This window comes from Amblyomma maculatum, chromosome 2 (assembly GCF_055883805.1).
Source record: "Amblyomma maculatum isolate TAMU_Amacu chromosome 2, ASM5588380v1, whole genome shotgun sequence".
NCBI lineage: Eukaryota > Metazoa > Arthropoda > Arachnida > Ixodida > Ixodidae > Amblyomma > Amblyomma maculatum.
Genome location: NC_139345.1, coordinates 116801169 through 116814301, shown reverse-complemented (window position 1 = coordinate 116814301; position 13133 = coordinate 116801169). Strand labels below are relative to the sequence as shown.

Genomic DNA, 13133 nt, shown 5'->3' with positions numbered 1-13133 from the left:
TCAACAGCAACAAGTGTGACAGATACTGCACCTTTCTTCCTGTTAACCAATTATTATAATTAATTTGAACAAAAATATTAAGAAAAAAGGAATGGAAAGGCAATGCTAATGACGCTGTCCTATGTATACACGTAAGATGAAGCTTAATAAGCATCTTCCCAATTTTTATTTGCCCAACAGTTCTCAAGCTTTCATGTATTTGTGCGGTAGATTTTCTTGCTGTTAGCGAACTGTCTCGCTTTCGGACGCACTGAAGAGAAGTTTATGGTAACTCCAAAAAACTGAGAATACATGCTGATATACACACTATATACTATATACACTCTGTCCAACACTATATCAAACAATGATATACAAGTTGGAGGTCCGTCCTGCAAAACGACCATTGCACTAATGCCAAGCTAGAAAGCACACAATATGCACGTGTTAAGACTTCAACATCCCCCCCCCCCCCCTCCCAAACAAAAGGAGGGGAAAAGGGAGTGGGGGGGGGGGGGACGTTCAGAAGAAACACCCCACGACATTTTATAACGCTCAATACAGCAGTGCCAGCATGGCGAGACCATCTGGACGAACAACAAAGAAACGTGTATGCCAGCGCTGTAGGAACCGCGTCTCCCCATCTGTATCCAGATGCTCGGGCAGGTACTTCCAGAGGAGCGGACGGAGATTTCGAAGCGCTGAATACATTGCGCGTGCCGGATGCCTGTGTACTTCCGCCAGGCAACGGCGACGCCGCAAAATAAACATGACACAACACACAACCAGGCGTTCAAACACTCCGCGCAGGTGACGAACGCCTGGCCCGTAGTGTACAGTAAACATACGTCTCACGAGGAGCCACATGACTCGCGCCACTGAGCACTCAAATACTACATGGTAGATTGTTTCCGTCGCGCCGCAGTTGGCGACGATGAATGTAAAGACATTACGTACGACCGTACGCACGGTCGACCTTAAATATGACCTCGCATATCCTGACAGACGAAATTTCTTCCAAGCTGCCGTAGGTATAGCATTTTCATGCCGAGAAAGTTTTTAGTTCGCAAACATTCAAGAGGTGATAATGATAAAGCAGGAAGATTTTAGTCAGTAGGTGGCGAGTCGTCTTTTCGCCAAATTCTAGATTCGAACTTAACTGCCTCTCAGGTGAATTTCCGTCGGTGAAAAACGTCGATCCCTCCGAGCCGTCTAAGGTCCGCCCTGGGTCGTCATCGTGGCGGCAGCTAATGATGGTGCTGTGGAAGAACATCTACCTGAAGCGGCTGTGCCGCCACTACACCACGACGCTGCTCGAGATCGTGCTCATGGTGGTGCTCCTGCTGGGAATCCAGGAGGACTCCGTTGTTCGCGAGCCATTCCTTCGCAGAGGGGACACCGTATTCATGCCCATTCATTCGAACGCCTTCTGGAACACGCAGCCCGACATGGCGCACATCCAACAGGTGCGCCTTTCCTTTGTTTTTGAGTACGATAAGCATTTCAGGCCTTTACGTTTTCATCTTCTGTGGCGGCTAGCGCAAAGAAATGCAAGATTTAGATCACACTAGAAATAATTAAAAGTGGCTTTGGGCATCAAAAAAGCTACTGTTGTGCGCACAGTGAAAGCACAGTATATGCTCTCACAACTCGACAGGGTCTAAATGCAGCAGAGGATTTTTCCTCTAGTCGAAGGACACTTCCATTCTATGCCTTCGGATATTGTATATGAAGACTTATAAAATGAACAATATAATGACAAATGTTCTTTTCATGTCGAAGGAACGTTATGGTTCCGTTTCATCGAAACCATCCGGGTCGTAGTCATAATCGAGTCGGGTCATATTCAAAGGTAAACTACATGGACCACGAAATGTAAGCCATGGACTGCGTGATGACTGTGTAGAAAACTTACAGCAACTTACATCGAAACACTATAATGACCTATGGAGGCTTACCGATCCAGAAGGACAAATATATATGCGTCCAAGCTGTACACGCCAAATTAAGAAACGGGTTACAGCACTACTGCTTCATAGCAGGAAGTGGCGGGAAACTAGTGGTCAATCTCTCAAAGTTGTTTTCTGTATGCGTGGCCCTTTATCTGACCAACGCACACCCAAGTATAACTATAGCCGGTCGAGCCGGCGTCAAAACGTGCTTAAATACGAGATATATATAATAGTTTGGAATGTGATATAAGAAAAGTAGAGAAGCGATTCTTACTATTAGCTATCTCAAGACGTCTCTTCAGGAAGGGTATTGTTAGAGAAGGCCGCTGGCCCCTTTACCCCATGGTAACTTATTATGATATATATACACAGTGTTTCATCATTACCAAAAGTATAGATGTCAAGGGGTGTGCTTACAAAAAGCATGAGCGCATATATATATTGCGGCGAAGACCACCAGAGTGTGATGGTGACGTCAGTAGTTAATGATTCCTCGGTGTGTTTTGATTATCTGCAGTTATTTCAGTGTGTTGTGACTGCGCATGAACATGTAGTGTAGTTTGTTCAAGCGTGTTAGAGGGGCTTTTTGTGAAGGCATTGTGGTGCGTATAACGTACTTCACTAAATTGTTTGTGATGCATACTGAAGTTACAGTAATAATAATCATCGAATGCAACTCAGAAGCATTGTGGATGCGCCTACGCAGTGATTGGTGATTGCAGGTCCCGACACACTGAAGTACAGAGTGAAACACAGATGAAACAGTGAATGCACGCCTACTACATCTTGCTATCACGTCGAGCAAACACCGCAATAGCGGCAGGGGGAGAATTTCGTCTGTCTAGGGCTCAATAAACACGCAAACACATTATAAGAAAGAACTTTAATTAATTTTAGAAACATTTGCAGCAAAACTGGGGCAACTGAGAGTGATGTTTTTGCATTTTCAAACAGAAAGTGCCTCAAAAGCTATTCAAAAACCATCGACAAGTGTTTTCGCTGCACGCATCGGTTTTTCCCAAAATTAACCAGAATGCAAGGGCTGCATCTCAGTTGCGTTAGGAAGCAGTCATGCCTCCTCTTAGGCAGTAAATATCTGTAAGGTAAGCCTAAGCACTTTTCCTCTCTTTTAAGGAGGTAGTACTTTTGTAGGAATCCTTAAGGCTTGAAAATAAGGATGAGCTGCAAAACATGCGGTCTGATTATTATAATAGATGGGAACTGCATCTTTCCACCAAGTCTTATTCGACTGAACTCGTCTTTACACATATAAGGAATTGTACAGGTTTCTAGAGTTTACATGGTGTCCTGGACTGTCACAGGTGTACTTTGAACCGGTTGCCAACAAGTACATTGCCTGGCTGACACGGTCCGCCATGATGAAACTGGGCGTGCCAAACGTCAGCGGGCTGCCATCGAAGAAAGACCTAGTGGCTGCCATGTTGAAGCAGAACCAGACGCCGGTGACTGCTGTGGGGCTGGCGTACGCGAACGTGGGTGCCAAGGATGTCAGCACCGTCCCTATAAGCCTACGGGTGACTTTCTTCGGTGGACGTTTGCCTTTCGACGTGAAGGTAGACGAGCGACACTCTTGTTTTTCGTTATGTATCCTGTGGATTGTTTCACATGTTTTTGAAAAAAGCGGGAAAACTTTCAAATGGGCTGAGAAGCCACTGATGCTGGTACTAAGTCATACTAGATTGACGCAACAGCATTAAAACCTGCCGGCGTGATAGAGTGGTTAGGCGCTCGACTGCTGTACCCAAGGATGCGGGATAGAATCCCGGCCGCACTTAGATGGAAGCGAAAAGCAAGGTCTCCGCGCGCTGTGTGATGTCAGTGCATGTTAATGAACCCCAGGTGATGAATATTGCCAGACTCCTTCACTGTATCTCGCAGATCCTGAGTCGCTTTGGTAGGTTAATCCCTACAAACCAAATGGCAGCATTAAAGATCCCGTCTATCGGCGTTGGCGTTATTAGCGAAATAGCGAAAAACGGCACGTGCATGCGTCTATTAAAGCACGAAAAAATATGGGCATGCATATATATATTGTCAAGTACACGGGGATTAAGGATACCAAAGATAGCAGGGGGTAGCCCAGACACAACGGCAGCAAGCAGCACAGAGGCAAACGCGCAAGCGACACTTTGCCGTCCTCTCAACTTAGTCCTCCTTCACTCCTCAGTCATGCGCCACCTGGCAGGGCTAGGTGTCAATATATATATATATATATATATATATATATATATATATATATATATATATATATATATATATATATATATATATATATAGGATTGACACTCAGGAGACATGCATACGGGGTAGGAGCACAGAAGCACAGTCACGGAGACAGGCACAGTCGCTCATCGAACACCGGCTCCATCGTCTTCTTCATCACGCTCTCCCATCCACGCGCTTTCCCCGCGCGCCAGCGCCGCTCTTCCTCGTCTTTGACAGCGTAAAAAAATATATATGCAGTCAAAACTCTATTTAACGAAACCCGATTTATCGAAGATAGCGCAATTCCCCCTCAAACACCTATAGGATCCAATGCTTTCACTAACTCGAAATAACGAAATCAAGTTCCCTGTCTGTCCCGATTTAACGACCTTTTTTTGAAAAAATGAAGGTGGAAAGGGGCTTTTTGGTATATATTTTGTAGAAAGCACCCCTTAAATGTTTTACTTGCGAGCCCACAGTAACAGCGCGGGCATCTTCTTTCCGCTTTTTTTTTTTAACTGCGCGGCGCAAAACAAGTGTTCAGTTGAATTCACCAGATGGTGAGAGCGGTAAAAAAAAAAAAGTATCGTGTCACATTACAAGATGCAGTACGTTGCTGTTCGGTGCTTGTGTGTGGCGTGCTTCGCGTGGTTCGTTCGCCCATTCTGCTTCTGCAGATATTTCCCCGTGCCTTTGAGTGCATGCTTTCCTCAAGCTCAGCTAGTTAAACCTACAGTGCTATGCGTAGAACTTAAACCCATAAAACTCCTGTGCGGTCATTGCTTACAAAACGCACAGGGCAAAGTCTTCTTTGCTCGAAAATAAATTTGTAGTCCTCTCGGGCTCTTCTTCAGGAGCAACAATTTTTGTTTATTGTGTGCTAGCGGCGCCGGTCATTTTTGTGGGCCACATTTCGTTTTGGTAGCATTAAGGCTTCGCAAGTATGATGCCGTAGTAGCTGTTTGGGTGCCGTTTCACCGTATAATCGAATGTACTCAATTATAAGACCGAGAAATACCTCCCTCGATTTAACGACATTCTCGATTTAGGGAAATAATTCACGGCTCCCGTCAACTTCGTTGAATCAAGTTTCCACTGGGTATATATATATAAGCATACAAGTGTTTTTGTCCTCTTAAAGACATTAGTACCGCTTGGTAAAATGGGATCTATGTCGGCGGCCTTCCACATAAATCTGTTAGTGAATGCTAAATAATGTGTGCAAGGTTTTAAAGACACGCACTAAGGAATACGTGACTGAGCGATTTAAAGTACATGTGTACGCACTAGGATGTCGAGGAGAGCCGCGGACGAATCGAGCCATTAACTTACATCCATAAAGGCGGTTTCCCCACATTTATTTTTGTGGTCCTTTTTCTTCAGTACCAAAAAGCACGTACTCAATAACTCGATTTCAAAGCGCTGGTGTGAGCCTATGCAGTAAAGCAAAGAGAGTACGGCGTAGCCAATTCATTCGGGAATGCGCTAAGTACTAGCATATATCTTGCTTAATGCGTATCGCCAACTCTACACTGATCACAAAATGAATATTTCTCTCCCTATCCTCCTATATTTTTGTGCCGTGGATGTTCCTGAGACTCTAAGAACACATCTAAGGAAAATCAAGAAACGAAAGCCAAATATCAATGTTTTGGATTACTGGTCGTTTTTCGTGCAGCTCCTGTACTCTCAGCGGATTCTGTCCGAGCCCGCAGGACCCGCTGCGGAACAGCGCTTTCCAGAGATGAACACCTTCCTTCCTATCATAGGAGCTCTGCAGCAGCTTCACCTGGAGAGGCAAGCGGCCCTGTTCAACTACACGCAGCGTTTGAATCCCCCCGTCCTTCGGCGCTTCTCTTATCCGAGCTACATCGAGCACAAGGACACGAAGAACTACGCCTTGGTGCTGACTCGCTTCTGCATTGGAATGCTCATACCCTTCGCTGTGTTTGTCGCCAGGCTTAGCGAAGAGAAATCCACAGGTAGGCGCACAGTGTTCCCTGGTTCGTTTGTTTTCGATTCTCGTTACGTTAGCGGAATGAAGCCAAGCTCGCAGAGGGAGGGACATCCGCTGATGTTACATGTGAAGGGGAAAAGACTATCAAACGTGGATGCAGACAGAAGGTTTCCGGCACTCAACAATGGCCGATTTGTTTTTTCATTGTTGTTTTTTTGCAGCGCTTGCATTTCTATCCGCAACTGGATCAGGCTTCCGCGTTAGTTTTAGAGGGTCGGCCGCCAACTAACTGAAGACAATATAAACTGCTTTCTTTTGAAGCCTCTCTTCATAAATGGTGAATTTACAGACACATTGGGTGGTGGGTCCTATATGTCGAGACCATAGCCTCAGGAATAGGGAAAAAAGATTCAAAATGTTGTTGTCCTAGTAGCGCAATGCGTAACAGCTTTGAAAAATAGAGACCAAAGAACCCGAGAGCCCCTCTTGCTAGAAAACGTGTTAACGCAGCTGAATTCGTCGATCAATGGAAGCTACTGAAGTCAGCACGCTATTAATGCGACTGACACCTCATCCCCTCCTATATATATATATATATATATATATATATATATATATATATATATATATATATATATATATATATATATATATATATATATATATATATATATATATATATATATATATATATATAATAGCTGCGGTGCCGCCATGGGATTCATAGCGTTGGGGGCTATTGACGCTGCTCCTTCAAATACTTTCCCTCAATACTTTACCTTCACTTAGACGATGGCTTAAATAATGTCAGGAATGGTTGGTCGCACTCTGGTAGCATGATAACCCAGCACCTAGGTGCTTATAGATGTGTTCTGAGATTTTAAACCTCGCAGTAGAGGAGATGATGGCGCAAGTGGTAAATGTTCTCCAACGGGCTTTAGCAACCTACAGCCCTTCGCAGAAGGCACATTTCAAAGTATCTGCCGATGCTGCCTTGCAAAGATGAACAGGCACCTGGAGCGTTTGCCAGAGATGCTTTCTGAAACTTTCCTATATTATGTTGTTTTCATTTCTTTTCTCTGAAAGTTCAGTCGAGTTGGCACGACCCCAATTTAGCAGCAAAGTACGCGTTTAAAAAAATAGCACAACTTAACCTGCATGCAAGTAAACACGCTGTTTTCTATGAAAAGCAAGGAAAACAAGCAGGAACAAAAAAAAGCTTATAAGGCACTTCTCCTTCCACATTTCTTGCAGCGAAGCTTTGCAGAGTTTGTTGACCCTCAAAGTCACCGGCCCGCGGCTTTACCACTTTCTTAGTAAGGCGAGATGCGCTCTGATGTGTCTTGATTGATCTCAGCCACGAGCAAGTGCTTCCTCATTGTTCGACATTGTTGTTGGTTTTGGTGCTTTATCTAGAAGCTTCAAGCCAACTTAAAGCTAAGCGCCACGCAATTTCCTAATTCTCAGTGGGCACGTTTCGACGCGATACAAAGTTCACTTCAGAGCCAAGACAGTTCGCTTATTTTCGAAGCATTAATTGGGTCATCTACAATGAAACCTGATATAGTTGTCCAGGAAATAAAATATGTTTGGGCACGTTGGTAATCCACACATGAAAGCAAAACGAAAAAGCAAACAAGGAAAGACGGGACGAGCGAGTGGACAGAGATAAGCGCATGTCTGAGTCCGCTCGCTCTTCCTGTCTTACCTTGTAGGCTATTTGTTTTCCTTTCACGAAATATGTAGCTAAAAACCTCCGGACGTCGCAGCCGCATGACCGCGTGTAGAAATTTCAAAGACACCGCAATGCTTACTTCACACAGATATAACGTGTGGGAAGTAAGGCCGTAAATCATGACATACAGCGAGATATAGATCAAATGGTCAAAATTTCATAGAAGTTAACTTTAATGCAAAGCAAATGATTTCGCCCAAAGATGAATTTTGGCATATATATAGGCGGCATTAAAAGCTAAGAACCTTGCTTTGTGAGTCATAACACGCTACCACGCCACCCCACGCCACGACGCGCCACGACATGACGCGACACGAAGCGACACGACACGACACGACATGCCAAGCAACTCCTAGGCACTTGTACGGCTTGGCAACAAGCGGGGTTATAGGTATATGTACGTCTTGTGGCCAGTGATCCTCGAAAGACAACTCAAAATGAGACATTGATGATTTCGCATTCACGACACGTGAGGGGTGCATAGTGCCCGCCCGTGACTTTGATTGCCTCCACCACGTGGCAATATCACTTGGCCCTACTCCTGTATTCATGTTAATCCGAAAACGCCTGTTCGATTGTCAGAGCCTAGCAACATGATCTCGCTTCTACCTGACTCGTGATTGACCCGCCAGGTCGTGACGTCGCAGTCCGCAAGCCACGGTGCGATTACGTAATTCAAACAGTGATTTCACACAGTGTCATCAGTGTAACCAATGATACTGTGATAGAGCTGAGGAAAGTAGTGCTTCACATTAAATAAAAATATAAAAACTCTGCAATGAAAAGCATTCGAACGAAGGACTTTGTTGTGGGAAGCGGCTGCGGAACGTCGTAGCTATCGCACAGCAGGCATCCCCGCGCGCACACAACACATTTTCACGCTGCGCATTACAAGCCGTCGTCTCCACCAACTTCCATCTGTGTGCTGAAGCTTTCACACGTCCAACTCGGTACGAGTACGCTTAACGTCTGTCATTGTCTTCACATGAATTTTGTTTCATTCTCTGTGGTGAATTTTGGCGGCCTTCGTTTCTCAGGTATGAAGGAGTTACTTCGGATTTGTGGCCTTAACGACTGGGTGTACTGGCTGAGCCACTACATCAGCGGCTTCTTCATGCATCTCATCATCGTGACCCTAATGATGCTCTTCCTGTGCGTCAAGCGGAACGAGGAAGGGCGTGCGTTCATCCAATTCAGCGACCCCCTTCTCGTGTTCTGCATACTCATGTGTTTCTGCAGCTCGTGTCTCTGGCACGCCACGCTCCTGTCGATGTTTTTCCAAAATCGTAAGTTAATTATGCATATAATATGAGCAATATGAGTGATATGTTGCAGTTGGAGAAATTGGTGCTGTTTAAAACTTAATTAACGTTTTCATTGTTATCCAGTAAAAGAAGTGTAGCCTGACATCTGGCCGCGTACCTATGTCTGGTATTTCCAAACAAGAACATTGTGCTGACAAAATGTGAAAGCCTTTAACTATTTGCGAAAATTTATTGCAATTTGTCATTTATCTGAAATTTTGGCGCCGATTTAATTAGCAACCTTCCCGAATCAATGACTGGTTACGCAAATTCACAGAATCGTGTTCTCAAAGAAGCGGTAAGCTTTAAGCTTGAATGATGCAAGGTATTCATGTCTTGCCGTCCACATTAAAGCGCTATGATACGTTTAAAAAATCCGATACGTTAAAAAACTACTTGTCACAACTCTCGAATTTCTGATACGATAGAACCAGACTTCTCGTGAAGGCGAGACTGTAACCTGCCAATCACAGCAAGTGGTGTATAGGGAGAATTCGAGGTGCAGAGTTGGAAATCCACCTATTTGTAGAGGTGCTGTAAAATAATGACTCTGCAGAAAAGGAACTGGCTAAGAGTAACTCAGTGAAAAAGAACAACAAAGCTGATTGCGCATAGGAATAGAATAATGAGCAAAACAGAGTTAAAATGTATTAACAGTTGAAATCCTACCAAAACAGAGTAGGATCGGAATTGGAGCAGAATCGGATATTAAATAGAACGCTGAGTGAGAGACTTAAAATCTTGATTGCAACTAATTAGAGTTGATAGAGATTGACGAGTAATAGAAAAATGCTATCGCATTTCCTCCACATCCGTCCGAGCGATAGCCTACAAAATGTGATTTACCTTGTCGATAACTTTATTAATGATAACTGTGTAAACTTCGTATGCTCACATCGGGAAAAAGTAGGAGATGGGAGCAACAAAGAAGCAAGCAGCCAGTCAACCAATCAAGCTACACTAAGAAAAACAGGATTATCTACACACTCGGTGAAGTTGGGATAACGGTGTTTGTGGTTCTGTTAATTATTGTGAATTATCAATGTACCAATCAAGGAGGGACGACGTAACTTGGATTAAGAAATATAGCAAACGCTGGGTCGCTTTTCAAGGACGTTGATGAAAATGAAAGAAGAGATAGCAAGAATAAGATTAGTTAACAAATAAAACAATGTCAAACAAAGCGGCAACTTTGAATAGAACTACGGGTTTTTTAAAATGTCCCCCGTATATTTATTGCCATCATGAAGCACACTCCGCCGTGGCCGGCGCCATGCTGTACTGGACGTTCAGCTGCCTTATGCCCTTCCTGGTAATAGAGAATGCTGGGGGCCAGGGCTACCACTTTATCCAACGCTGGCACAAATTGGCGACCTCAGTCTTTCCTGGCATGAGTTTGCACTGGAGCTTCCGTGTACTTGAACGCTTCGAAAAGTTTGGTGAGTACCGACTTAATATGTGTCTCTTGGTAAACTTGGCATAACAGAGAAGCACTGCTACACAGAAACCAAAGGTCCCTATTTTCCTTAGCTTGACCCAAGACTTCATGATGCTCGTATGCATGTGTGCTGGTAAGGGTGCCATTTGAAGAATGGAGGGTGCGGAAATCTCTTCCTAACAATGAGCCTTCTATTTCTTTTGCTATCGAAGCCCTATAAAAAATAAGGATGGCGCATGACCCAAATTAGATTACGAGGATCGTCTTCCAGGCTTGAGAAGGGGAAAAATACAGAGAAATCCCTTTTTCTGGATATGGAGAAAAGGAGGTGAGGTCGGAACGCGTTTGCCATTGCCAAGCTACCTCCTCCACTCTGCCAAAAATATGCGATTAAAGATAATATTTATTGCAACAAATGATGAGTGCTGATGAATGAGCAAGAAGGGCCATTCCCACTAATGGTTCAGCAAAGATAAGAATGACAGAGTTCTTCAGCAAAGAACGCTTGTCGTTTCGTGAAGCTGGGAATAACACATTCAGTGACTTAAGAAATACATGTCGAAGTATATCAGAACATATCGGAGCTGATGTTAGGACGAGGAATTAAAAACGTTAAATTATGCAAACATGTTATGATCAGATATTGATATTTAACATCCCCGTAAGTTTTGCACTACGGGACATTTCGGAATCGAGCATGATGAAATAACTTTTCTTCTGAATAAAAATAATGATAACGGGGCAATGTTTTACAACATGCTCGTACTTTATGAACACTTATAGAAATAATACTCAATTTGTGCTCATAGTTGTTTCCATTCAAAGGTCTAAGTATGAGTGTACATATCGTCTTCATTAATTTAAATGCGCGTGATTCTTTCGGGATTCGCGTACAGACAAGAATGTAGGATTAACTATCAACCGCAGCACCCATAGAAACAAAGCAGGTGTAATATTCTTCTCCGGACTGATTCCTTTGTTATTTTGTTGTTTTTTTCACGTGATCATGACTTCAAGATATTTTTTTTTTTCGAGAGAACGTTGGCTCACCCGTTTAAAAAAAAATATGCTCGTCGGCGTCAAACATTTGAAGCCTCGCAATATTGTAAAAGCGCAGTCTTGCCTCTCGGAGGTGGTATGGGAGTGTCCACTTCTCTGAAGGGAAGGCTATGATGATCCTAATGAGCTCGAAACCTTGTCCTGACAAAAAAATCTGCAGGACATTCCATGTGGTCTATGTCACCTAAAAGATAATTGCCACCACACAGTCAGTGATTTAGCAACTAGCATTTAGTTATATGCACCATTTACTTACCTAAGCGACAACATATTCATGTAACATGCTGTATAAACGTAACGCTCTTATGTATATTCGTGAATCTCTTTGGCCATTTGTTGGCTTTGTTTTCTACGTAACTTACGCAAGGCGTTAGCTCGCAATAAGTGGAAACGTGAAAAGGACGCAAATTTAGTTGTAGAGGTTTGTGTAGTGTCGGCCATCGATTTATCTCGAGTATAGAGATATTCCTAGAACACATTGTGCACTGCAGTGGACTACGGTGCCAACTGGGCCAACTTCTATGACCATGATGCTACTCCTGACAACGTGACCTTGGGAGAGATCGTGTTCGTCGGCGTGCTGTGTGACTGTGTCATTATCCTGCTGGTGTGGTACCTAGACAACGTTGCGCCCGCCGGCCCGGGGATCGCCAAGCCTCTGCGTTTCCCGTTCCAGGTTCTCGTCCCAAATATTATATACTACGTAAAATTTACATTCGTGCTTTGAACTTGTGATGATGCCTTGGAAGGCAGCGTTCTCATATCGTGATAATATTCTCCGGTTAACATGTAAAGGGCTTCCACTGCGCTTTTATCGAAAAATTATTTTACAGCCACGTATTAAAGCGTTAATGCAAGAAACGCACAGCGCGAAAAATAAACCTGGGAGACATTCGCTCAGTGCGTAGATGCTGGCGTCGCAGCTTACCACTTTCACCTCTCTTCTGCAGAGCGAGCGCTCTCCAAAATGGTATCATCAACTCTGGCTACTAGCTCAGGCAGTGTTATTTATCGTCGTTCGTGCCACTACGGCACGGACGGAGCATTACTTTCTTCATACAAGGTTTTCGCGCTACCTCGTTAAATACAGTGAATTTGAGATCAGATAGTATTTACCTCTGGAATTATGGCGGAGAAACAGCACCACACCACGTACACTGACAATTTCACAACCGAAGATTAAATACTAAGTGAACGACTAGGTAGAAGATGCACGAAAGTGTATTTAGAAACATTTACATATGTACAACTGATCGGTTACACAACAGATGAATATCCACAATTGATATTCACACCTAGATTCACATTGAGCACGTGAAGCGAGGCAAGGAAAGAAGTATGTGAGCATAAGGGAATGATATAACAAGATTATGATGCAGTGATGTAAAATGGATGCCTCAATGAAACGCATCTTCGCCAGTTTGGTCTAAACACTCCCATCTTAAGAACTACTCTTCTCCCAAGAAAAAATATACTGACACAT

General features: G+C 43.8%; 1 protein-coding gene across 1 annotated transcript in view; it reads left to right on the top strand.

Moving 5' to 3' along the window:
• The first annotated feature begins 3292 nt into the window (after positions 1-3292).
• The window catches only part of LOC146199652 (phospholipid-transporting ATPase ABCA3-like), an 86669-nt gene continuing 76828 nt past the window's right edge, over positions 3293-13133 (top strand). The window contains exons 1-5 of the mRNA XM_084592166.1: positions 3293-3505; positions 5836-6139; positions 8887-9135; positions 10404-10592; positions 12142-12326. Coding sequence (XP_084448292.1) covers positions 3308-3505; positions 5836-6139; positions 8887-9135; positions 10404-10592; positions 12142-12326 — 1125 coding nt within the window. The 5' untranslated portion in view covers positions 3293-3307. The remainder of the gene's footprint in view (positions 3506-5835; positions 6140-8886; positions 9136-10403; positions 10593-12141; positions 12327-13133) is intronic.